Here is a 27,691-nt window from a genome sequence, read left to right as displayed (position 1 = left end):
ACTGATGAGATATGAAATCACAAAAGTGATTTAAAACATTTTAATATCAAATTTAACGCTCTTTTAAAATGCTTTCTCTCTCAAAAAAAAAAAATAAATAAAATAAAATAAAATAAAATAAAATAAAATGCTTTCTCTCTCTTCCATTGCCCATATAGTTCTGTTTTCCATTACAACTCTCATTATCATCATTCCAGCCCTTTCTAGTCATTTGTATCATGTCTATTACTGGTAGCCTACTCATTTACTCCAGAAATACATCAATGGGTTCAATAACAGAAAATCTATCACTGACAGCATATTAACAATTAAAATTAAAAAAGATAATTTCATTTGATGCAGAAAAATATCATCCAATAAAATTCAATCTCCATAATGTAAACAAAAACAAAAAAAAAACCCTCTGATCATTCACAAAGCTTTTAAAAGTACAAACGCCTAGGGGAACCTGGGTGGCTCAATCAGTTAAGCATCCAACTCTTGATTTCGGCTCAGTTCATGATTTCATGGTTCGTGGGTTGGAACCCCACGCAGGCCTCAGCCCTGGCAGCCTGGAGCCTACTTGGGATTCCTCTCTCTCTCCCTCTTTCCCCTCATACTCTCTCTGTCCTTTCCCCTGCTTGCACTCTCTCTCTCTCAAAATAAATAAACATTAAAAAATAAATACAAATGCCTAGACTCTAGATATCACAATATCTGGGAATGGAGCCAGATGTGTATATATATATATATATATATATATATATATATATATATACATATATATATATATATTTTTTTTTAATTCCATTAAAGATTCTGATTTGAATAGAACCATTTAAGGAGGAAATCTTAAGTTGAGAGTGATAGCATCATGACACAGATAAAGAATAACTATGTTAGGTTAAAAAAAAAACATTGTAAACATAATAGAAAATTCTAGATGCATTCCCACTTAAAATGAAGAACAAGAAAAAGGTGCCTCCTATTTAATATCAGATAGAGATCTTAATTAATGCAATAAATTATGACATGAAGCACTAAGAGACAAAACTGTATAAAAAACAAAATAATTTTCCATTTAATAAATCTAAAAATATCTACCATTATTTGGAACTCTTAGAACTAATAAATCAACAGTTGCAAAATACAACCTTAATGTATAAATCTGTACTAATCCTAATCACTAGGAATAACCACTTAGATTATGAAACAGGAAAAAAATCCATTTGTATATTAATAAAAACTATACACTTTTCGGAAAAGATACAATAAAACATTTACACATGCTCTAAACGGATTTCTTTTAGCATATTTTTTAAATGTTTGTTTATTTTTGAGAGAGCGCATACACAATGCAGGGAGGTGCAGAAAGAGAGACACAATGTGCAGCAGGCTCCAGGCTTAGAGCTGTGGGCTCAAAGCCCAACCCAGGGCTCGAACCCAAGAACTGTGAGATCATGACCTGAGCCAAAGTCGGACGCGCAACCAACTGAGCCACTCAGGCGCCCCTCTTCCAGCATATTTTTTTAAAAATGGGAGAGAGAGGTGGGAAAAATCAGTACCATATGATGTCAATTCTCTCCAAATTAATGTATTTTCAATAAATTCAACCTCTGTATCGCCTCTGATCAAAATCTCTACAGAGATTTTCAGGAGACTCAAAAGTCTGATCCTAAAATTCATATGGAATAGCAAAGGATCAGTAACAGCAGAGTGTTTTGTAAGTAAAACAAGGTGGGAAATTTTCCTTATCTGACATTAAGACTCACTGTTAAAGTCATAGTGATTACGATAGCCTGATACTAGACAATAAACAAATAGACCAATAGAACAGAATACAGAGATGTGTAGGACTGAAATGGCATTGTAAATCAGTGAGAAAAAATGGACCCAATGAATGGTACTGGGACAAATGACTAATCACGTGAGGAAAAATTTTCCTGTCACATTATGCATCCAAAATAAATGTGAAAAGCAAAACTTTAAAATGTTAAAGAAAAAAATATCTTATAACCTGAGTTAGGAAAAGATTTCTCAAGCATGACACAAAAAGCAAAAATCATGAAGAAAATAATTATATTTCTATATATACATACAGAAATATAATATATATTTTAGTATGTCAAAAGACACCATAACAAGACTAGCCAAAAACTGAACAAACACATTTGCAATCAGGAAACAAAAGCAAAAACAGACAAGCAGGACTGTCTCAAATTAAAAAGCTTCTGCACAGCAAAGGAAACAAGAAGTGAAAACATGACCTACAGAATGGAAGAAAATATTTGTAAACCATGTACCTGATAAACAGTGAATTTACAAAATATATAAGAAACTCCTACAACTCAACAGCAGACACTACCAACCCAATTACAAAATGGGCTAAAAACTTGAATAAATAATTCTCCAAAGATAATCTACAAATGGCCAACAGGTATAATGCTCAAGGTCGCTAATCATCAGGGAAATGCAAACCAAAACCACAATGAGCTATCACTTCATACCTGTTATGATAGCTATTATTAAAAGAACAAAAGACAAGTGTTAGTGAGAGTGTGGAGAAACTGGAACCCATGTATATTGTAGGTGGGAATGCAAAAATGGTGCAGCCACTATAGAAAACAGTACGGAGGTTCCCCCACAAAAAAAAAAAACAAGCAAAACTACCATATGATTCAGCAATCTCACCTGTGGGTCTTTATCCAAAACAACTGAAATCAGGACAGTAAAGAAATATTAGCATTCCCATGTTCACTGTAGTGCTATTCATAATAGCCAAAAGGCAGAAACAATCTTGTGAATGCATAAAGAAACAAAGATGTGATGGATAAAGAAAATGTGGTATATACATACAATGGATTATTCACCCTTAAAAGGAAATCCTGCAAGTGAATGAATCCTGCAGATGACAACATGAATGAACCTCATGTTATGCTAAGTTAAATAAGGCCAGTCACAGTACAATTTCAGTTGCATGATTTCAGTTACATGAAGTTAAGTAGACTAGCCAAACTCATAAAAGCAAAGAATAGAATGGTGGTTGCCAGAGGCTACAAGAGGATGAAATAGGGAGTTACTAATCAACATGTATAAAACATAAGTTACGCAAGGCAGGTTCTAGAGATTTGGGGTACAACATTGTGCCTACAGATAACAATACTATTTTATACACTTAAAAATCAGTTAAGAGGATAGCTAGCTAGCTCATATTAAGTTTGTTTTCCAAATTTTAAAAAAAGGTAAGGGGGTGCCTGACTGGTTCAGTAAGAAGAGCGTGCGATTACTGATCTCAGGGTTGTGAGTTTGAGCCCCATGTTGGGAGTAGAGATTACTTAAATAAAACTTTTTTAAAAAAGGAAAAAAAAAGAACTAAAATTATGTATAACTATGCCATTTAATGCTAAATTAAACTGTGATAGTCCTTAAAGCAAAGTTTTCAAAATACTACAGTATCCCATTTCTAGTCTTTTAAAAATACAAAGAAAAACCTCAAGTTCTATGTTTATGTGTTTTACAAAATGGCAAAAAAATATTTAGTTGAGTAAAAAATATATATATATATATAAATATTTGTAATGCATGTAATAAAGGATTATCATCCATATTATATAAAGAAGGCTTATGAATAATGAAAACCTATTTTATATACTTGTACCAGATTCCTTTAATAAAGATTTAGCCACTAAAAATGTTCAACATCTTGGAGAAAAGATGACAATGTAAGATTGCCTTCAACTTTAATTCAGTCTTTGTGAAGAGCTATATTTGGACTAAACTGTATGAATCCACTGATACCTACTTATTAATGTTTACAAGGAGTCAAAATTAGTAGGAAAAGCCTACAAACAGACCAAACAATTTCCAAGGAAGATAAAATGTGTCTGGTATCTTAATGATTACATTCATCTTCCTTCCCACTCCTCCTCATCCTCACTTCTAGAGGCTAAAGAAAACAGAAAGCATGCAGTCTTATACATTAAAACGAGAATTTTATTGTTATGAGCTACAAATGGACTTAACTAGCACTGCTATATATTTATTATGATGAACTACCCCATACTAATGCAATAATTTTGTTAAACATCCTCCAATATTTATTACTCCATAGTACATAGTTCTACCCTGAATGATTTGACTGAAACTCGTGGGCTAGTTTATTTTGGATTACTCAACTGGAAGTTATACTACTACATACACAGAAAAGGGGACTGTGTCTGTTTTGCTCATCCCTGTACATTCTATAACATGTAGAGTGTGCCCAGTAGTTCAGAAAGTATAATAAATCTATGTTGAACTAATAAAATTATCTATGGATTTATTTTGAAATTTTGTTACTACTGAGATAGGTACATGCAAACACCACTTTAAGAATTTCCAGTCAAGGGGCACCTGGGTGGCTCAGTCAGTTAAGCATCCGACTTCAGCTCAGGTCATGATCTCACGGTCTATGAGTTCGAGCCCCACATAGGGCTCTGTGCTGTCAGTTCAGAGCCTGGAGCTTGCATCGGATTCTATGTCTCCCTCTCTCTCTGCCCCTCCCCCACTCGCACTCTGTCTTTCGAAAAATGAATAAATGCAAAAACAAAAATATTAAAATAAAAAAAAAATTTCCACAGTCATGGAGTCAGAGTTTAAATCATCCATTTGTACTTATGAAGGAATACTGTGAACTGTACCCTGAGAAAACATATGTGCTCTACTCTTAGGGAGTCCCTTGACTTTGCCATGGAGAGGTCTTTATTAATAAAGTAATGAATTTTCAGGGTGCCTGGTGGCCCAGTCGGTTAAATGTCTGACTCTTTTTTTTTTAATGCTTACTTATTTATTTTGAGAGAGAGAGAGAGAGAGAGAGAGCGCGCGAGCATGCACGCACACACACACACACACACACACACACACACACACACACATGGGGGAAGGGCAGAGAGAGAGAGGGAGAGAGAGAATTCCAAGCAGGCTCCAAGCTATCAGCACAGAGCCAGAAGTAGAGCTCAAACTCACAAACCATGACATCATGACCTGAGCCAAAATCAAGAGTAGGATGCTTAACCAAGTGAGTCACCCAGGCACCCCACGCATCCGACTCTTGATTTTGGCTCAGGTCATGATGTCATGGTTTGTGAGATGGAGCCCTGCATTGAGCTCTGTGCTGAGCTCAGAGCCTGCTTGGGATTCTCTCTCTCTTTCTGTGTCCCTCCCTGCTCTCTCCCACAGGTGCCTTTTCCCTCTCTCAAATAAACTTTAAAAAAAAAAAAGGCAATGAATTTTCATAAAATGCCACCAAATCCTTAGCTATTAATTACATGGCTCTGCTCTTTAACAGCAATATAAAATGTATCCTCTCTCCAGTTACTTGACAGAGAGTAAGACCTTAAATTCTCCAAACTGAGATGTTTATTAAAAACTTAGCAGCTAGCAAATAATCTTCACGGAGAACTGCATGAATATATAGATCCTGTCCATTCGACCACCACCCCTAGATTAAGCCAGAATATCAGAAATTCAGAGAAAAGCCCCTGGAAGGAAAGTTTTAATACACTGCAATAAGGCATTATCATATGCTACAATGAAGGTCTTTAAATTAGAGTCCTATGTAACGTGTTTTGTATTTACCACAGGAAAGATGATATTTAACTGCATAGTTTCCTCTTTTGAGGATGCTATGGGTAAAATAATTTCAGTATCACTTTGTTAGTATCAGAAATAGCTGTGTTTCTTATTAGAAACTACTTTGTTTACAATATCATTGATAATGTCAATAACTTAATGGATGTTTTCTTCTTTGTCCTAGCTACTTGGAAGCTGAGAAATATAGTGTATAGGATATTACAATATATTTGGCTACTAACTGAAATCCTTATATACTGGGTATCTTTTGCCCCTCCAGATCTTCTCTCCATTGTGAACCATGCTTTGTGTACTGAGAGACCAACCTGCATCAACAGGCTCCCCTCTCTGCTTCCCAGTTGGGTTCAGCCCAGCAGGCAACTGGGAAGGTAAAACAGGAGAGCTAGGACACTTATTTCCCAGACTCCTTCCCAGCAAAACTGCCTCAGCTGGCTGATCCTCACTAACTGTCCTCTCCATATAGCTTTATAGCTTTCTGTCTCCGAGTTCTGGTATTTACTTCCTCCCCTCCCCTGACCCAGAGTACATCACTCACCACTCCTTGTGATTTAGCTGCTCACCCAACACCCTACTCTTTGAAAACAGTCCCTTTACTAAATTCTCCTCAAACTACCTAATTTGAACATACTGTTTCTTTCCTCCCAAGACCTTTACTATATCCTGGCATCATATCTTCTATTCCCTGCCATTAAAAACAAACAAAAAAACCCCCAAAACAAAAAAAAACCTTCTTTTCCTTCCATCACCACTTTCCTTACTAACAATCCATACACAAACCCAATTTTTCCATTGCAATTAGAATTTGCACAGGATATAAAAATGAATAATACCAAGAAGCCCATTCTAGATTTTAAAAAGACAGACTAAACAAATAAATAAAGTGTTAGAGGGTCTAGTTGGAGAACAAAGAAAGGAAGAAATTCTAGAGGTCAGAAAGATTCTACAGATCTAACACTTGGTCTAAATCTTCGAAGAGAAGAAAAAGTCCACTGACTGGCAAAGTGTGAGTTGGAGTGGTGGGAAAAGGGACTACTACTGGTAAAACTATGTAGATGAGGGAATAATGAGGGTGATATTTAAAAACTAACATTTACCGAACAAGGTAGTACTATTCAATATGCTTTGCCTTTATTGACCTATTTATTGGCTTCCAACCCAACGAGGTACTAATAGTATCATTACCATCCACTTTTTTAAAACAGATGAGAAAACTGAAGTATAGTTTCCTGCCAAAATCATACAATTACTAAGTGACAGAGCCTGGGACCCAGGCAGTCTCTCCAAGGGTTCATTTTTTTTTTAAATCACTAACTTATACTGCTTCTCAAGGATGACAAGGATATGGTACGAATAATTCAACATGGCTAAGGCATATGATGCATTGATGGGTAACCAAGAAAGAGAAAGGCCAAAAGGGGCAAGGCAAGTGCCAGATCAAAAAGGGCTTTAGAATAAAGAATTCTGGGGCGCCTGGGTGGCGCAGTCGGTTAAGTGTCCGACTTCAGCCAGGTCACGATCTCGCGGTCCGGGAGTTCGAGCCCCGCGTCAGGCTCTGGGCTGATGGCTCAGAGCCTGGAGCCTGTTTCCGATTCTGTGTCTCCCTCTCTCTCTGCCCCTCCCCCGTTCGTGCTCTGTCTCTCTCTGTCGCAAAAATAAATAAACGTTGAAAAAAAAATTAAAAAAAAAAAAAAGAATAAAGAATTCTGTCTTATAAACCAGTTGTTGGATTTTAAATCTCAACATCCTTTCTCCAGAACAAAGCACATACACAAAACATTTGGTAGTTTAGGTAGTTCACAGAGTCCTTGGTGGCCCTTGGAACCCAGGATGAGAAACAATGCTATCAGGTCATGCATGGCTAAGTTACTGACAAGGTACAAGGAGGCAGGTTTAAGGACAGGGAGAAAGAGATCAGAATTGCACTTCTGAAATAACAATTTGGCAATGTAAAACACATTCGAGTAGGACCACCCACAAAAAGACTGTTGCAATAGTTCAAGTGAGAGATGATGAGGGCTTGAGCTAGGGAAGTGACACTACTTTTAGAAGAAAGGCACAGAAGAGGAACACTATCAGGAATCAAACTGGATCTGAGAAGTAAGACAGAAGGCGGCAAGACTCCTGAGAAGAAACTTTGGTTCTTTAACAAGCAGTGACTGCAAAAATCATACATACTAGGAACTTTGCTAAGCACTGGAGAGACAATGTTAAACAAGACAAACCACCTCACACTTAAGAATAATCTATTAGGTTAATAACAAATTGTTGAGTAATTTCAATATAGCAGAGGTACAATAACAAAGAAAGCACAGGGATGAAGGAACCTGGGATTTTTTTAAAAAATTGTAAAATAGGAGTGACCCATCTCATCTAATGACACTAAGTCAAGTAAAATGAGAATCTAAAAAGAATCTTGCAAGGGCGCCTGGCTGGCTCAGTCAGTGGAGCTTTGAGCATGTGACTCTTGATCTCAGGGTCAAGAGTTCAAGGCCCACATTGGGCACAGAGCCTACTTAAAAAACGGGTGGGGGGGGGTGCCGTCTGGGTGGCTTAGTCATTTAAGCATCTGACTCCCAATTTGGGCTCAGGTCATGATCTCACAGTTCATGGGATTGAGTCCCATGTCAGGCTCTGTCTGCACTGACAGTGGGGAGGTGTGGAGTCTGCTTGGTATTCTCTCTCACCCTCTCTTTCTCTGCCCCTCCTCCGCTTGCTCTCTCTCAAAATAAATAAGTAAACTTAAAAAAAAATTTAAAAAATTGTCGACTAGGCAATCAGAAAATTACTAAACACTAGAACAGTTTCAAATAAGGAGTAGAGAAGGCTACATACAGTATGAGTGCTTAAGAGTAGTTAATCACTGAAAATTAGCAACACATGAAATGAAATGCTACTCAAATAAAATCTTGAGAGAGACTGCTTAACACATTGTCTCCTGGGAGCCTTTCTAGACTACTGCCAATACTGCCTTTCCTTACACAAGGATATATGCATAGGTGGTAATATTATAAAGAAAAGCAAGGGAATAAATAACCTAAAAAAGAGGAGAGTGGTTACGTCGGGGAATATGCAGTTCAAAAGGACATGGGGTCCCAAGAAGATTCTAAGACCCTGAAGAATGTTCTATTTTTTTTTTTTTTAATTTTTTTTTTCAACGTTTATTTATTTTTGGGACAGAGAGAGACAGAGCATGAACGGGGGAAGGGCAGAGAGAGAGGGAGACACAGAATCGGAAACAGGCTCCAGGCTCTGAGCCATCAGCCCAGAGCCCGACGCGGGGCTCGAACTCACGGACCGCAAGATCGTGACCTGGTTGAAGTCGGACGCTTAACCGACTGCGCCACCCAGGCGCCCCGAATGTTCTATTTTTTAATTTGTGTTAGGAGTAACTGGATTTTTGCCTTAATGCTATTAAAATCACACATGTACATTTCAGCCATTATTCTGTGTAAAATACATTTCATAAAAATGTTTAATATACACACATCAGAGACAATAAAACATAAATAAAAACAAAATCTACTTTAAAAAAAGAGGGGAACTAAAATAGGGCTAAGAATTTAATAGTACCAAGTTTCACTTTTATATGACATTTTATTATGAAAATTAAAATTTCAAACAACTCTATTGCTCAATAGCAAATAAAAAAGATTTTAGTTGAAAGGGATTTTTAGTTTTCAAGTAATTTCAATTGCAAAAGAAAACAGCCTTCAACCCTCATGTTTGTTTTTTATTCAAAGAAATGTAGATTTTTTTTTTAAGAATTATTTTTGAATAACATAAGCTTAAGTATACCATGAAGTCACTCTCCCCGATGCAATCTTAGACATGAAGTCACTCTCCCCGATGCAATCTTAGAGAAGTTAAACAAGCTTGAAGGCAAATATATTTCTGTTACTTGGGAATTTAAACACACACACCCCCCAAAACAAAAAATACCTTATCACACAGTTACCCCAAACAATCCCATTTTAACTATAAAAATTCTCTTTTTAAGAATAAATATTGCTTACCTGTTCCCTACTGAATCTTGAGAGATCTGAAAGTTTGGAATGATAGAGGAAACACCATATTCATCTTGATACTTCTTACAAGATTTGTAATGATGTCTCATGCGATAGAATTTAATCTGTAAATTATTGATCAAAATGTAATGTGACTTTTAATTTTAAATGAAGTCATAAATTTGAGATATTATCAATAGCCAAAAACCAAAATATAACATTACCAACTTAGTATTCCATTTAAACAAGATTTTTTTAGTAAATGATTTAATTCTTAAGTAGAAGCTGAAAATAAGTAATAAGTTTGTTAGATGCAGATGTGAACTTACTGCAAAAAATGTTAGCAAATAAATTTATATTTGAAACTCTACTACTAATAATAGACAAAAAAAATACATTAAAAGCAGTAATACACTGCCTGAAAGTATTGGGCATATCTTTATTCTTCACTGCAACTTGGCAGAGTTAGAAAGTGCTTTAAAAAAAAATTAGGTTCCCAGGTTAACACTTGGAACATTTTTCAGTTTCTCACTGAGGAGTAGAGCCAGAATCTCTCAAGTGTATTTTCCAGCTTCGCTTCATTGCCCTGTCAGTTAACACCTCCCTCAAAGAGATGGAAAAGCAGATCTGACTTGTGTGAATGCATGAAATAGCAACTGGTTTTGCTCACTGACTTTATTAGCTGTTTGAAAAAGTGGCTGCAATAAATCCATAGACACATGGATATACTCAAAGCCTAACCACCCCTATTTCACTCTCTCTTCAAGTGATAGAATAAAATCCAGACTGGGGAATTAATGCCAGTTATTTGCCAACACCTGATGTTCTCACCTGTTCCTTAAAAATTAATTAGTCTTTGCAAAATATTTTGTAATTTCTTACACACATAAATACACAAGTAAAGTGGGCAACCAGAGACTTCCTCTATTTGGCCCATTTCTATGTACAAAATTGCAATAACGATGCTACCATCACAATTTGTACCAGAATGGGGTTTAAATGAGTTAAATGCCAGTTTGTTCATTTAGTTTACTTAGTAGGTAATCAATAAGCAATTACTTTGAGAAAGATGCCATGCTAAAAATTATGACAAATTCACAGATTGTTTCTCTCAGTCTCTGTTCTCAATACATTTATAATCTAGTAAAATCTATAATCAGGTGGTTTTTTTCACCTTTCTACCTAATTTAAGTAACTTCTTTCTCTTCAAACCAGCACCTACCAAGAAAACTCAAACAGTAATTTCATTTTCAAAGTAGAGTAGAACCTTCATTTTCAAAGAGCTATGTCACAGTTACTCTACCTGTTTTGCACAGCATCTGCAGCTACCAGAAAACTTCCTCATGATATTTTCAAGGTCTAAGGCCCGTTCAGGACATGCTCTCTCTCTTCTAGTCACATTTCCACGACAGAGGGGACAATGTATTCCGCTTTCTCTCATTGCAGTCAGGAAACATTTTCTACAGAAACTAAACCAAACATTTGTGACATGTTAACTACAGAAAAAAGACTCTTTCCATTTCTATGATTAAACACAAGCAAGTGGTTATGGATATATATTCATGCTAAATGAGTTAGGTTATTCATATGTACATAAACGGCAGAATTTTAAAAACTGTACATGTATTTCTCAGAGTATAAGGCTAACAACTGAACTAGATGGAAATATAAAAGAAACTACACTCAATAATGCTTTAAACTTTTTAACATAATATATGAAAAGTAAGTATTAACATTATATTAATTATTAAAGGAAGCATGGTACAAAGGAATGACTGGCTTATCCTAACTGTGTCATTTACTAGCAGTGTGATCTCAAGCAACATGTTTGGCCACAATGGATTTCCATTTCCTCCCCTAATAAAATGAAAGAATAGACTACATCAACTTTTATCTCAAGTTGATGTATTTCAAGATATTCCATAAGACATGAATATGAATAGGTCTACCAGAAAACAGTGCACAAATTTGGGAAATTCTAGGATAAACAAAGTTAAAGTTTCTCTGCTTGGGAAAACGTATTACCCAAACTTGTATTGTCAGGAAATAGGAAAACTTCCCACAGTAGTGAGCAATGAAACGCGGTTTGAGAAATATTTAAGGACCCATCCTGCTCTAACCATCTCTCAACATTCTAATTAGAACCAAACTCACTAAATTTTTATTTCTTCTCTCCTAACCTAGCCAAATACCCAACTTGATCATTTTGCTTTTAAAAAAACTAGATAAATCATAGCCATCATATATGGGGTCCAAAGTCCATATACATTTAATCCAATCCCCTATAAGTACAAATATTCAATCTTCCTCATCTAACTAAAGTTGAGAGCGACTAGTGTAACAGATCATAGGAAATAAGTTTCCTAACTATGCAGCATTGAACAAGTTACTTTTCTCCCCCACAATCTGTTCCCTCACCCACAAAATGAAAAGTATCTACAGTTGATACAGTTATTCAGAGGATTAAAACAGATAATACAATAAAATGCTTATCACAGTATTTTTGACAGTTATGAAAGTACTCCATAAATAGTAGCTAATATCACTAACATAGCATTTGATATGATTACCAATTAAGACCATAAATTATTAAAAATACTCATTATAACCTGGAGTCAAAAAATGCAAAGTAAACACGACCAAGATACCATCTTTCAGCCGTCAAACTAAAAACTAGTTTTAGAAATAATAACCAGTGTTAGAAGATAAAAGGAAATGAGTGCTCTACATTTCTGGGTAACAATTTGTCAATACTTATCAAAATCATTTTTAAAGAAAGGGCATCCCAAAAGCCTGAGTGCTGTTTCAAGCTTTAGTAGTTTCAGAAAGTATAAAAACTACAAAGTTACAAAACCATCATTTGTAAGTTCAATTGTTTAAAAACTAAAATTTAATGGTCTATATATTTTGTAAATTTTTAATAAACTTTTAACTTAAATTCTTTGTTTCAGTGTTTGCACTCTTCAATCAAAGGGACCATAAAAGAGAAAAAAAAGAAGGGAGGATGAATCAGAAGCAAACCAAAAAAGCAAGACTAAAAAAACAAAAAACAAAAAAACAAGACTAACTGGAGCCACAGTCTAGACCATGATAAGGTCTGCACTAAGGCAGGAATAGGAGAAATGGGATTTCTATTTTAGAGACACAGTTATCAGGGAGCTTCCTATGTTAACAAAAAAAATCAACAGAATTTTTGAGAATAACTTGTGGGAGAATGAGAAAAATAAGCATTTATAACCAGAAGACTTGAGTAAAAGGTGACTATATTAACCAAGTTAAAAAATATTGTTAAGAGTTGGTTTGACAGAGGAAAGGTACAAAGTGCCTACAAATATCTCAATGCATGATATCCAGTAAAGACCTGGAAATAAGGATCTGGAAATTAGGAAGAAAAATATGGAGAGCAGATAAAGTGCAAAAGAGCACTAAAGAAACAATCTAGAGAAATATAAACATTTAAAGGAGTGTTCAGAGAAAAAGAGAGAAAAAGAAGAGACTGATAATATTAGAGAAGCCAAGTCTAATAAGCTACCAAAGAGAAATAATAAAAAGATGAAAGCAAAACTGTCACCAAACTATTAAGCTAACTTTCTAAATAAAGAATTGAAAACTGTCAAAGTTCATACCAGCAAAATTCATTACAAGAGATAATCATGTATCATCATTGAATGATGATGCTTGAATGAAAGAAATCAAGTAGAACAGTTAACAATTAAAGGTAAATTAGTCAATATGCTAATTTAACAGTTATAAATAAAATATAAACACAGAACATTAGAAGATCTTAACCAAGATGCAAAAATGCTATATTTGGAGGGAATAAAATAAAGTAAAATTTCAAAGCCCACTTATTAACTAAATAACTAAAATAATAAAAATGTGATAACATTACATACATAACAGAATAACTAAAATTTTAGGAGAAGATGAAAGATACCAAGTGCTGGGGAAGATGTGAGCCAACCTAAACTCCCATTCAATCTGTAAGAGTGTAAACTGATAGAATACAACCATTTGGAAAACTGACGGTACCCACTAGTAATTCCATTCCAAAGTTTATCCCCAACAGAGCTGCAAATATGATCTGAAGAAATTTCCTAGAAAGTTCATAGCCACACTACTGGTAATAACCAAAAGCTGAAAATTACACAAATGTCCATCAACAGAAGAATGAATAAACAAATTATAGCATATTCACAAAATTAAAACTATAGGATACTGTAATAAGAATGAATATGGATGAACATAATGTTCAGCTCAAGAAGCCAGATGCAAGAGAGTACAACTGCATGATTCTATTTTTATAAAGTATAAAACATGTTTCAATGCTGAATGAAGTTTTACTAAAAAGTAGAAACAAATACAGTAATTACTACTTTCAAAAATATGGACATGGCTACAAATACAAGATTTAAAGGCACAAAATACAGAAAAGCAAGAAATAAAAATCACTTTGGATGACAAAATGTTTGGTTAGAAAATCTTCAATTAACCTCCAAAATTACAACACATAACAACTGTACAATATAAACTCTCCAAATAGTAAGAACATTACTAAAGATTACTGATAGTGTCAAAAACAGTGAAAAATATTCATATAAAAAACGAAACAAAGTAATCAGGTTTAAAATTAACTTAGAACTTTATTCAAAATATAGACATAAATAAAGATTTTTAGTGGAAATACACATTATAAAGTAATAAAGGCAAAACAGAGTTTTATTAAATAAATACTGAAACTTCTTAAAGACTGGCAAAAATAGATCTTAAAAAGCAAAAATGACTGGGGCTCCTGACTGGCTCAGTAGGCAGAGCATGTGTCTCTTGATCTCGGGGTTGTGAGTACAAGGCCCATGTGTGTGTGGGTGGCATAGAGTTTATTTAAAATTAAAAAAAAAAAAAGCAAAAGTGTTTTAACAAAGGTGCAACAAGTGAATGATGTTAGAGCAACTGGACATCCATAGGCACAGAAATGAACCCCAATCTAAGTCTGCCACCTTATACAAAAATTAAAACAGATCCTGGATTGTAGTAAACTGGGAAATTGCCATATAAAGATATATTCACTTTAGGGGTGCCTGGGTGGCTCAGTCGGCTAAACGTCCAACTTCGGCTCAGGTCATGATCTCACAGCTCGTGGGTTTGACCCCGTGTTAGGCTCTGTGCTGATAGCTCAGAGGCTCTGTGCTGACAGGCCTGGAGCCTGCTTTGGATTCTGTGTCTCCTTCTCTGCCCCTCACCCACTCACAATCTGTCTCTCTCTCTGTTTCTCTCTTAAAAATAAATAAAACATTAAGAAAAAAGAAACTTTTAAAGATATATTCACTTTCTAATGCCCAGAACAAGTGAATATTACCTTATATTACAATAGACCTGACTAAAGTTAAGGATTTGGGGATGGGGAAATTAGCTGGGCTTATCCAGGTGGGTCCTAAATGCCATTACAAGCATCTCTGTAAGAGAGGCAAAGAGAGATCTGGCACAGACATACATACAGAGTTCAGATGAGCAGAGACTGGAGCAGTGTCTCTGAAGGGCCTCAGGCCTTAGCCAGCACCTTGACTGTGGTCCACAGAAATTGGTTTCAGACTTCTAGCCTCCAAAACTACGTGAAAATAAATGTTATTATAAGCCACCAAGGTTGTGGAATGTGTTACAGCAGCCCTAGGAAACTAATATACAGAAGTAAATGTAAAATAGTAAACTACAAAACTCTTAGGGAAAAAAAGGAGAAAATATTCACAATACAGAGCTACACAGATTTGATGTTAAAAGCACATTCTAAATAGAAAAAAATGATATAGTGGACTTCATAAAAATTATAAAACATTTGCTATGCAAAAGACTCTAGAGTGGCCATCTTCTGTGAGTGACTGAGCTGACAAATTCCCTTGTATTTACACTTTGACCCAGCAATTTCATTTGTGAGAATTGATCTTACAGAAAAAACTTTCACATGTGAAATGGCATTTATACAAATTTAATCACTGCAGCATTATTTAAAACAGTAAAAGATTAGAAACAACCTAAACGTTCATCAATATGAAATTGGTTAAATAATGATACATCAAACAATGGAATACTAGAACACTAAATATGTTCCATGAGGTCAAGGATTTTTATCTGGTTTGTTGAATATTACAGACCTAGTATCTATAATACTACTAGCACATAATGGATACTTAATGTTGGTTGAATAAATGAAGAAAACTCTACAACCATAATATGTATACATGTACTGATATAGAATGATCTCCAGGGGTGCCTGGGTGGCTCAGTCCAACTTTAGCACAGGTCACAATCTTATGGTTTGTGAGTTCGAGCCTTGCACGGGGCTTGCTGCTATCAGGGCAGAGCCTACTTCGGATCCTCTGTGCCCTTCCTCCCTGCTCATGTGCGCTCTCTCTCTCTCTCTCTCTCTCTCTCAAGGAAAGGAAAGGAAAGGAAAGGAAAGGAAAGGAAAGGAAAAGAAAAGAAAAGAAAAGAAAAGAAAAGAAAAGAAAAGAAGAGAGAAAAGAAAGATCCTCAAAATAGTAACATGAAAATAGTACGACACAAAAAATTGCATATAGAATGCTCTGTGAACAACAAAAAATAATATTTGTAACCTTGTTTATATACATATCTCTGAAAGAATGTATAAAATAATAGTGATTTGGGAAGACATATTTCCTTTCGTACCTTTAGAATTGTGAATTAGGGGTGCCTGGGTGGCTCAATCCATTGGGCGTCTGACTTTGGCTCAGGTCTGATAGGACCGTTTGTGAGTTCAAGCCCCATATTGGGATCTGTGCTGACAGCTCAGAGCCTGGAGCCCATTCGTTCCTTTACTCAATAGTGAATGTGTATAGTAGGCTTCAGTAAGTAAAAGGAGACTTAGGTTGCTGCCTTTAAAACAGAGCTTACAGTGAGGACATTAGTCAAATCAGCTGATTCCAAAAATGTTCTAAGTACAAAGTTATTCAAGTCTTTTATATCCAATTCTACTCTTCCTTCTTCTGTACCACCAAGCACCAAGCTTCCTCAGATACAAAACTTCCTTATTCTTGGGGCACCCAGGTGGCTCAGTCAGTTAAGCGTCTAACTTCAGCTCAGGTCACGATTTTGGGGTTCGTGAGTTCCAGCCCCGCATCCAGCTCAGCATTGACAGTGAGGAGCCTGCTTGGGACTCTCTATCTGTTCTTTCCTCTCTCTTTCTCTCTCTCTCAAAATAAATAAATAAACCAACTAAATAAATAAGTAAATAGAACTTGTTTGTTTATTCCTCATCTCCCTTTGGCTGGACTATTTGAATTTGCTAAATAGAACTGGTTTCAAAACAAAGTAGAAGGGGGAGGGAAAAAGATGCAAATCTAAATTACTAAATCACTAAATCCCATTTAGTCAATCAAATATTAATAGACAGATGATAGAAAGATAAAGATACATAAATCAGTTAAAGCCATCAGTTAGCCAGCCACCCTTTGGAACAGATACAGCATACTGTTTTCAACTACAATCAGGGTGCTGGCACTGTGAGTTTCACTTCATTCCTTGTATCTTTTTGCACTATAAATTATGTCACTTTTATAAACAGAAAAATAAAACTATTTTAATTTTCAAAAGAAATAAAGCTGCAATTGTCAAAGTAAGTTTTTGGTATTCTTGAGAATGGATTTTTTATTTTTACTACTGAAGTATAGCTGACGTACAATGCTATATTAATTTAAGGGGTACAATATCATGAGTGGACAACTCTATACATTAGTCAATGCCTACCTCAGTAAGAAGAGTCACCATCAGTCACCATGGGATGTTATTACCTTATTATTGACTTCCCTATGCTGTACTTTTCATCCTCATGACTTATATTGTAACTGGAAGTTTATTCCTCTTAAATCCCTCTTCACTTTTTAGCCCATCCCCTAACCCTTCCCCTCTGGCAACAAGGAGTTTATTCTCTGTATTTATGAGTTGTTTTGTATTTGTTCATCATTTATTTGTTCATTTGTTTCGTTTTTTAGATTGTACATGTTAAGTAAAATCATATGGTATTTGTCTTTCTCTGACTTATTTCACTTAGCATAATACCCTCTAGATCCATCCATGTTGTAGCAAATGGCAAGATCTCATCCTTTTTTATGGCTGAGTAGTATTCCATGTATGTGTGTATGTGTGTGTACTTTTTATATACATATATATATATACACACACATATACACACACATTCCAGTATTTATGCATATATACACCACATCTTATTTAAAAATCTAGTACCCTGTATCTTCCTAGTCTATAGTCAAAATCATTCCCCATAACAACTTAAACTAAAAAAAAAAATCACACATTTTAAGTTAGTCTTCAGGACTTTAAATTAAGTCAACCTTCTGTTACATAATTAAATAGCATAGTTGTTTTCTAATTATGTCATTTTATAAATACAGTTGGTAGAGCATGTGACTATTGATCTTGGGGGTTGTAAATTCAAGCCCCATGCTGGGTAGAGAGATTACCTAAAAATAAAATCTTTAAAAAAATAAAGAAAAAAGATGGTTTACAGCAGCATTCATTAAGTCAGCAAAAACCTATACAAGTCTACCTTTCAGAATTATAATAAGTCTGTAGGAAAGAAGAAAAGTTTAAAGTATATATTTAGAGTATGACTGCTCAAACAAAATAAAGTTGTTAAAATTATGAGAAATATAAACTGAAAATTCAGGAACTGGACAATACAAAGCAGGTCAATAAGGAATCATACAAGTATGTGCTTAATGAGAAGTAAAAGCTGATACATTAACTCATTTTTTAAAAGTTTATTTATTTTGAGGGAAAGAGAGCAGGGGAGGGGCAGGGAGTGGGAGAGAGAATCCCAAGCAGGCTCCTCACTGTCAGCAAAGAGCCCAGCACGGGACTGGAGCCCACGAACCATGAGACAGTGACCTGAGCCAAAATCAAGAGTCAGACACTTAACCCACTAAACCACCAGGTGCCCCTATATTATCATTTTTTATAAGTTTATTTATTTTGAGAGAGAGCCTCTCTGATGCATGGCTCAAACCCACAAACTGCAAGATCATGACCTGAGCCAAAGTCAAATGCTTAACCAACTGAGCCATCTAAGCTCCCCTTATCTCAGTTTTAGAGATGCCTCCTTACAGAGATGCACAAAAACAAACATTAGATTTCCAACTTCAAGAGTATGGCAAGGCATCAACGTATTATATGTAATTTTCACCACAATGAAGCTTACTTTCTAACCATGCACAAACGTTATTCCCTTGACCATTCAAAACAGGAAAGAAGAGAGGTTTGGTTCAAAGAGCCTTTGAAGATTACAAATGAAAACACCAAAAGAAATACCTTACTACTATGCCAGTCTGTGCCTTCTTAATTTTAGTATATGTGCGGCCGAAGCGAGCACGGTACCTTCTTCTTAAACCTTACTTTGAATACCTGCTCAACTTTAATGTTCTTAATTTATGTTTACTTGCTTTTTAAAATATTGCATCTGACCACTCTAAGGCCACTAACACTGCTGACTACTGTCTCCTTGTATTTCTTCTCAGCTTCCATGTCACACTCTATCCTGGTTTTCTCCCTATCCTGTCCATTCCTTCTCAAGCTGCACTTTTCTCTACTCCAGATTTAAATACATAGTCTCTAGCACTTTGTCGTATCTAGGTCCTCTGCTATCTTCCAACTTACAGACCTCCCTCAGTGGCTACCATCCATACTCATAGCTTTAGTTCCATATATTCCACATTCACATACATACACTTAACTATGGGACATCATGAAATCTTACATGGGTTTCCTTAAAATGTCAGGAATCTCTTCTGTCCATTCCTACTATCATTACCTTGGTTCAGGTTCTAACCATTTTTTTTCTCTGACACATCAGTGATTGACCTCTTCACTAGTCTCACCACTACACCAAAGCTGGCTCCTGCTACTAAAGTAATCATGTGAAATGTGATCATGCTGCTCCTCTGCCAAAAATTATTGAACAGATCTCTTTGGCTTTCAGGAAAAAGTTCGAATTGGCTTATACAGAAAGTTTCTGCCAATACCTCTAAACTCTATCTACTACACTCATCCTTTGGCTCCAGCCAAAATTTGTAGTCTGGAAATAGTCATTCTCTAGAACTCCTCCTTGCCTCTGAATATACCATAAACCTAATCAGGGTATTCCCCAATAAGCCCTGAATCATCAATTCTGACCTAAAATACTGCTTCATCGAGGAAATCTCTCCTTTAGTCATAGGCTGATTTTGACACCTGCTCTCAATGCTCACATAAAATTTTCCTCTTAAATCGCTTCCAGATCATATTCATGCTTAGGTCTTCTCCACTAGTCTATTAACAGTCCCCAGGAAAAGAGCACTTTGTATTCTTTCTATCTGAACTACAGAAAACATTCAACATCTCCTGTTTGAAGGAACTAAAGAGGATTATACAGGAATTTATATTTTGGTGCAATTATTCTAATGATAATGAACCTGCTCCTTTGATTAGAATAGGCAGTGTGCAAATTCTTTGCTGTCACTGAAATGGCAGTGACAATTTTTTACTTTCTAACAGATCCACAGTGATCCAAAATTCTTATCACTCATTTCTTACTATCAATGAATTAAAAACTGATTTTGTAGCTAAATATAATAAGCACTTTTAAAGGCATAGGTTTGCCTTTTGTGAAAAGGGAAGAGCAAATGACATGGTAAACTAGATTATTTAAAACAATTGCATTTCCCCACCAAACTCCTAGTCAATCAAGGCCCTGTTCCACCATTACCATCCTTTCCAAATAAAACTCCCCCCCCCCCCCCACCTACTTTAATTCACTGTTCAGGCAGAACCTTAGAGCATGTGTGTCTGTGGGTGGGGAGGGAGGAGATGGGGTGATAAAGCAGTAAATGTTCATTCTTCTTACCAATAAAATCTACCCTACATTTCATTTTTACATTTAGTCTAGTAAATGTAACATTTAGTCATCTCCAAGTTCAATGAGATGATTAGAAAAAGATCCTCAACAACCATCTCCACTCTCTTTTCCATACCCTAGATGTCAAGCCAAATTAGTCTGATTTAAAATGTCCCACAAGGAGGGGCGCCTGGGTGTCTCAATCCGTTGGGCGTCCGACTTCAGCTCAGGTCATGATCTCACGGTTCCGGAGTTCGAGCCCCACGTGGGGATCTGTGCTGACAGCTCAGAGCCTGGAGCCTGTTTCAGATTCAGTGTCTCCCTCTCTCTCTGACCACCCCCACCCCCACTCACGCTCTGTCTCTGTCTCTCTCAAAACTAAATAAACATTAAAAAATATTTTTTTAAATGTCCCACAAGGGAAGCGAACTAGAGCAAACTGCATGGAATTTTGAGGAGAGCTGCAGATTACAATGAGTTCTATGAGGTCAATGACCCAAAGGGTAAGGATTCTGTCCAGAAACACTTCCTCTTTGACCTCCTACCTTCCCTTTTGTCCACCCACTGCCAGCACAAGCATAGGAAAGGCATCAAATTATAATAACGAACACTGACAGATTAAAGGCAATAAAGCATACATTGTGCCCTTAACATAACATCTCAAAATATTTCTCCAACAATCTGCATTTGTTGCACCAAATAAAGCAATTTCAGACGGTCATTCGTGTCCCATAACAACAAAACTTAACTGGCACAACTCCTATAAAGTCACATACTCCTGGCTCACACAATGACCGCATAATAGGAGTAAGGTAGTGCAGTCAAGGTTGAGGATCAGAGTGAGAAAAATGGGTATCAAATAACTGCAATAAAATCTCTGATTAAGAACCCAAAATTCATTCCATTCTTTATGAAATTACAAAACCTATCTCTCAAAATTAAAAAAAAAAAGGGTTGAAGGAAAAAGAAATATATTTAAAAATAAATGTGTCCCATTCTTTTCAGCTATTTGCAAGCACACAGAACTTTCAAATCTGAGTGTCTTTCTTCAAATAAAGATTTCCAAGCTTCACCTGCCAGAAATTCTTTTGTAAATTTGGAATGGAGCCTAGGTATTGGTATGTTTACTTACAAAGTTCCTCAAGGACTCTGATCAGCAGCCAGGTTTGTCAGATGTGCTACATATCTTTACAAGAAGGGCTTCTTCCAACTCTTACTGACACTCTACCAAAATTATCTGTAGGATGATCGAAGTTCTTCCTGTAAGTATGCCAAATCGAACAGCACCATGCCACCTCATCTAATCCCTTTGTGTTCTCCCTCACTCCTGGAGTTACTGTCTTATCTTCAGTTCATTCCACGAAACAGCAATCTTCCTTTCCTATCTCCACCTTCATAGTAACCAAGTAATAAGCAGAAGGGTAAAACAAAAGGAAACTATCACTTCAATACCCGGAAATCCTGTCAGTTCTAACGTGAGAGAAGAAAACCCGTTCTAGATCATTCTAACATGTACTGAATTTTAAAGGAGAGGGAACATTTTCAAGAGTGGTCTGTGAAGCAGGGTTGAAAGGTTAAGTTAGATAAGCGTTCTTGGATCTGGGAAGAATGGACCAAGGTTCCGAAAGAAGGAAAAACTTTAAAGCAAGGCAGGTCATAGAGTGGGGGGGTAGTGGGGCGAGGAAGGCGAGCGCGCCGGAGCGGGCACCTTCGGCCGGTTTTGACACTCGACACCCCAGCCCTCACTCGGGTTGCTAGGAAACAAAAAGGCTCCACGTTCCCTGCAATTCCTCCCGGGCCTGGAGGAGAGGGGGCCTCCGGGGCCTGAAGACACGACCGAGACAAGCTTGGCCACTACCCCGGGGGCGCGAAAGCAAGGGATGGATACCCGGGGGCCGGGGGCTCGGGCACCGGGGCCGGCGCAGGAAGCTGGCCCGGAGCTCGGGAGGAGGGCGGGAGGCAACAGGCCCTCCGCGCCGAGGGGAGCTCAGCCAGGTCGCAGTGGGCTCCGCTCCTGCCAGGCCGCAGCCGAGGGTCCGGGGCTGGATGCCGGGCCTAAACGACCACCCGGCTCCCCGCGGGGGAGGAGGCGTCTACTCACACGTGCTGACAGGCCGCGGTCCTCACGGGCGTTTTGAGCACCTCCTGACAGACAGGGCAGTAGAAATCATCTTCGGTGTAGGACGTGGCCGCAGAGAGCTCCTCGGCCATGGCGGGGGATGGGGGAATCAAGGCGATGGCGGCAGCGGCGGCGGCGACAGCGGCCGAGCTGGCGGTGGCGGCCCGGGGCCTGACTCCCTACGCGAACCCGAAGGGGGAGGGGAATCGCGTCAGGAAGCTGCTCGCGCCAGGAAGGGGGCGGGGCAGGGCGGGACCGGGCGGGGCCGAACGCTAAGACGCTACGGCCGCACGCGCCGGGCGAGGGCCGGCCTTTAGGGCTGCTCCTCCCGGCGGAATAGTGGGGCGAGGTGCTTGGCTGGAGGCCACGGTGGAGAAACCGGTCAGCGGCTTCACTTTCGCTTCCACCCTGGCGCGGAGTACGCGGGACACCGCCCCGCCGCGCGAGAACGAAGGCCGCCCCCAGGCAGCTACCTCCCGCCCGAGGCCGCTCCCTTACCTGGCTCCACGAGGCGGCCGCGGTTCCGCCCCCGCCCTCTTCTCCGCCTCCTGACTCCTTTTCCCCCCACCCCCACCCCCTGGCCCCGCCCGCACAGCCTTCTAGCTGCGCCCCGCTACCTAGCCAGTTCCAAGGCTGCCTGCCCCACCCACACCGCCCCCGCCCCGCTTCGCTCCTCCCCTCCACTCTGCGTGCGTAGCCGCTCACTTAGGAGCCCGGGAGACGCGCGGGGATTGGAGCTGCTTTCCCCGCGCGGGTCGGTGGAGAAGTGGCCCTGCGCCGTCCTCGGTCTTCTAGTCCGGCCGCTGCTGCCTTGGCAGCCGAGGCCGGGAGGGGACTGGCGAGAAGAGTGCTTAGCATTTATCGGCCCGAAAGGGGGCCGGGCCCGAGGCTCTTGGTGCACCGGGATCCCACCGCCCCCTCCAGCAGCCCTCCCGTGGCATTGCTCTGCCTGCAGCCAGCCCGGCGGGTTGCCGAACACCAGGGGGCGGCGAACACCTGACCGAGGAGTGGGGAGAGGGCGGGGTGGGTAGAGCGGCCTCCATAGCAACCGGCGCGTCGCGCCCGCCGCTGGTTGTGACATAAACAGCTGGGTGCCCACCTGTACACCGCTCCCCCCCCCCACGTCTCCCCCTAGCGGGGACACCATTTCTCGCCGCTTCTATCAAATATATTGGGTTTTCCAGGAATTTTTCCTCAAAAAATATTCCCTAATGTTAAAGGTATGGACCTTACCATTTGTCCCTGACAAAATGTTTTGATCATGTCGAGACGTGTTACGAAACAAGTAAATATCCGTTCTGCAATTTCGATCCTTTGAGGAGGAAAAATTAAATAATAAGCTCCCCTGAGAGGGTTTGAACTTTCCCCTAACACAGCCTGACGGGTTACTCTCGCAGATGCATTCTTCCACCACCCAACACCTTGTTTTCTGATGCCTTTGAAGAAAAAGTGAGGTAGAAACATGGATCTAAACATTTCATCATTATTCACTAGCTTAAATGTTTATATTTTTGTTTACGGGCCAGATACATCTGGATGGGATCACAACCCCATGAAAGGAGCTAAGGAAAATCTGGAACATTATAGAGCATCCTCAATTAGTTTCAGAAAAGAAAAGAAAATTATCCTTACCATGCTTTGTTAAGGCTCTCCACTACAGTCTAAGTGAATCATAAACTGAAGCCATTGTCCTTGGAACTGTTAGATGTTATTATGCTGGTGTCTTGAACTTTGCTCTTGACTAGTTTACACTCTCGGGTGTCTGATGAAATAAAAGGACCAAAAAAATGGTATTTGCCGAAGTATTGTTTTTCATAAACAGTGACTATAATGAGGATAGGAAGCGGGATGACTGGATGTGTATGGACTTAGAGAAAACCTTATGGAGGAAGTGGGTCTCACTATGCATCTTAAAATGACACTTCATAGAATAATATTTACTGAATTGTCCAATGAACAGCTAATTCCCTTTACCAAACTACAACATTTTCCTCCCTAGCAGGAACAGTGGAAGCAGAGCAGGAACGCTAATTTTAGCTTCAGATTTCCTGGGAGGAGAAACACCAAACAGGTGTTGACAGGAGAGACACCAAATAGCATTAGTCCAGGTACTTTTCAAATTTACGTATAAAATGGTTCTTGGATTTCAAACTTCACGTTTTTGATGTATTTCCAATCATATTTTGCTCATTTTGACCACTTTAGGAAGTAAAGTGTATTTTCTTTTTCTTTTTCTTTTTTTTTTTTTTTTAATTTTTTTTTTCAACGTTTATTTATTTTTGGGACAGAGAGAGACAGAGCATGAACGGGGGAGGGGCAGAGAGAGAGGGAGACACAGAATCAGAAACAGGCTCCAGGCTCTGAGCCATCAGCCCAGAGCCCGACGCGGGGCTCGAACTCACGGACCGCGAGATCGTGACCTGGCTGAAGTCGGACGCTTAACCGACTGCGCCACCCAGGCGCCCCTCTTTTTTTTTTTTAAATTTTTTAATGTTTGTTTATTTTAGAGAGAGAGAGACAGAGTGAGAGCAGGGAAGGGACAGAGAGAGGGAGACACAGATCCTGAAGCAGGCTCCAAGCTCTGAGCTGTCAGTTCAGAGCCCGATGTGGGGCCCAAACTCACAAACTGTGAGATCATGACCTGAGCCGAAGTCAGATGCTTAACTGACTGAGCCACCCAGGCACCCAAGAAAGCGTATTTTCTATTAAAAAGAATGTTTCCCTTTACTCACTGAGAATCTTTAACCAGAACATTAATCTTGTGAGTTTAATTTTATTTGCTTCATTCTTCCTCTACAATGTCAGCTTTACCCATGCCCTAATCCAAACGTGTTTGCATTGTTTCTCATATTCTAAGAAGTCATTATACCCACATTTTTGGTGAATTTCTACATACTATTTGGTGGATTTCTACATACATATAGTTGATAGTATGTAGAAATCCTCCACAAATGTGGGTATAAGGAAAATGTAGTTACCCTCTGAGTGTTAAGCTTAGACAAATAAACCATAATAGCCAAAAGACATAATTTTCTCTCTTGGCAGCATTTCACATGAAAAATTACATGATATTTTTATGGCAGTGTCATAGATTTACTCAAAATACATTCAGCTGTGTAAATAAAATACAGCCTTTGGGCAGTAAGGGAAAAACTCTAAATGTTTTTTAGTTTAGTTTAAACTCTGTTGCCATAATTTAATCAGTTTCTTTACATTTAGGTTAAAACACTTAAACATTTAATATCCCATCTCTCTCAGTCTGCTCCCCTCAAAATGGCATCTGGGAGGATAAGACGGAGGACAAGGGGTAGCTGACATGAACTTGAGACACTATTGGAGAACCCTGGTCCTGACATCTGCAAGGTCTCCTTTGAATTCTTGCTGGACTATTCTGCAGGGAGGCTAATTTTGGCTCCACTCTGAGATGCGTTGTGTTCCGGACATTCTGCTGCTGGTAGCTGTTGGTAAAGGCTACTTCTGCCTGATTCAGCTGGGCGAAGGCGCGGTCGTGTGTACCCTGGTTGACTCAGCCTCACCAACACCATAGAGCCCTCCATAGCTCTGTCACAATTCTCTTCTAATTCCTTGACCCTCAACCCGGAAGGCCCCTCAGGCTCTGCTCTCAACATAGCCACCATCCGTGGCATCTCTTGGGGCCCTCTTCTCTCCCAGCCTGGGAGGGAGAATCATTTCATCTAGCCATTCTGTGTCCCTGACTTTGCATGTAGTGCTGACCCCTAGTTTGCTTCTGCACAACCTATAAGGTAATGTGCTTTCAGCTCCCAGGCCCTCAGCACTCCCCTCAACCTAACCTTTTCCCTACTCCTCCTTTCTTTTCCAACCACAATCCCTTGGACTGGATGTGTACCTTTCCCCCTTGCCACTTACTGCCTTTTGGGCCCTCCCATATGCAAAATTCTCCAACCAAGTCCACTAGGCCAGGCAATTAATGTACTAAAAGGAGGAGATAAGTGAATTCAGAAAATTAATTTCTGTCTTCACAAAGCCTCGCTTTGTCTTTACCACAGAGCCTCAACAGTCTGTTTTTCTGGTAAGAGTGGTTGCTTTTGGGGAAGTGAACTGGGAAGCTGGGGGATGGAATGGGAGTGAGGCTCACATTTCACTGTCCACCCTTTAGTATCTTTTTAAATTGTCGACCGTGTCAACATTCAGCTGGTTTGCACCAGCACAGCTCTGGTGCCCATTCTCAGCTTGCCCATTCTGATTGGCCAATAAATAGTCTGTCCTGAATGTCCAATGCCCATTTGGTTCTAGTGGCTAAATATTTTTAACATTAGTCCTGATCATGTACATAAATAACCTATCTGCTGAAGGCATATCATTTAATTATTAAGGCTGTTTGGGAAATGTTCTTTTAAAAAAAAAAACATTCTTTACATTCCTGATGCATTAATCCTAATTCCTTTCCCCACCTCATCCCACACTCAGGCTGAGTAAGAAGGAGGTCAAGTGAATAAAAACGTGGAAGGGAAACCATATAGGGCACCATGTTCCCATCAACAAACATTTATAAACCCTATTCCCATCCCTCACTCTAACAAATCATCAGTTTTGTTCGCGTACCTTTTCTTTTTCCTGGCTATGCCCTTCAGGAGGACATTTCCAGCTAAAGGAGATTCTAATAAAACCATAGTCACCATGATTGAGATGAGCCAGTCTGGATGGGCCCTTTCTTCTTACCAGTGGTTTAAGCCTGGGCATGTGATGCAGTTATGACCAAGGAGGTGTGAGAGGGATTCTTCTGAGGGGCTTCAACAAGTGCCTTTCTTTGCTGACTGAAAAACAAACAAATAGGAATAAACAATACCATGCTACATCTGAATGTTTTCTTGTCAACCTGTGCTGCCTGGGACTCTGCAACCATGATGAAACTGTGAAAAGGACAAGCCAAAGAATAAGCCAATATGCTGACCAATGGCAGAGCTGAAAGATGGAAGGGATGTAGGTCCTTAGGTAGTTGAGCCATTCTAATAATCTAATCAACCCCGAAACCGTCCTGTCTCCTGTTAAGACCTTCTAGTTTAAACCATTGTCAGT

The 27,691-nt window shown here is 38.8% G+C and overlaps 1 protein-coding gene across 6 annotated transcripts in view; it reads right to left on the bottom strand.

Moving 5' to 3' along the window:
* Window positions 1-23,444, bottom strand: part of RNF138 (ring finger protein 138) — a 33,086-nt gene extending 9,642 nt beyond the window's left edge. For 2 of the 6 annotated variants that reach the window (XM_043558545.1, XM_043558548.1), the window contains exons 1-4: window positions 23,339-23,444; window positions 22,616-22,812; window positions 10,918-11,083; window positions 9,624-9,739 (exon numbers count right to left, since the gene is read on the bottom strand). In XM_043558545.1, coding sequence (XP_043414480.1) covers window positions 9,624-9,739; window positions 10,918-11,083; window positions 22,616-22,725 — 392 coding nt within the window. In that variant the 5' untranslated portion in view covers window positions 22,726-22,812; window positions 23,339-23,444. Of the gene's footprint in view, window positions 1-9,623; window positions 9,740-10,917; window positions 11,084-22,615; window positions 22,813-23,131; window positions 23,272-23,338 lie in introns of those variants that run through there. The other 4 variants (XM_043558546.1, XM_043558549.1, XM_043558550.1 and 1 more) reach the window with 4 other exon arrangements.
* Window positions 23,445-27,691: the final 4,247 nt, after the last annotated feature.

Source organism: Prionailurus bengalensis, chromosome D3 (assembly GCF_016509475.1).
Source record: "Prionailurus bengalensis isolate Pbe53 chromosome D3, Fcat_Pben_1.1_paternal_pri, whole genome shotgun sequence".
Taxonomy (NCBI): domain Eukaryota; kingdom Metazoa; phylum Chordata; class Mammalia; order Carnivora; family Felidae; genus Prionailurus; species Prionailurus bengalensis.
This window is presented reverse-complemented; position numbering and strand designations above follow the sequence as displayed.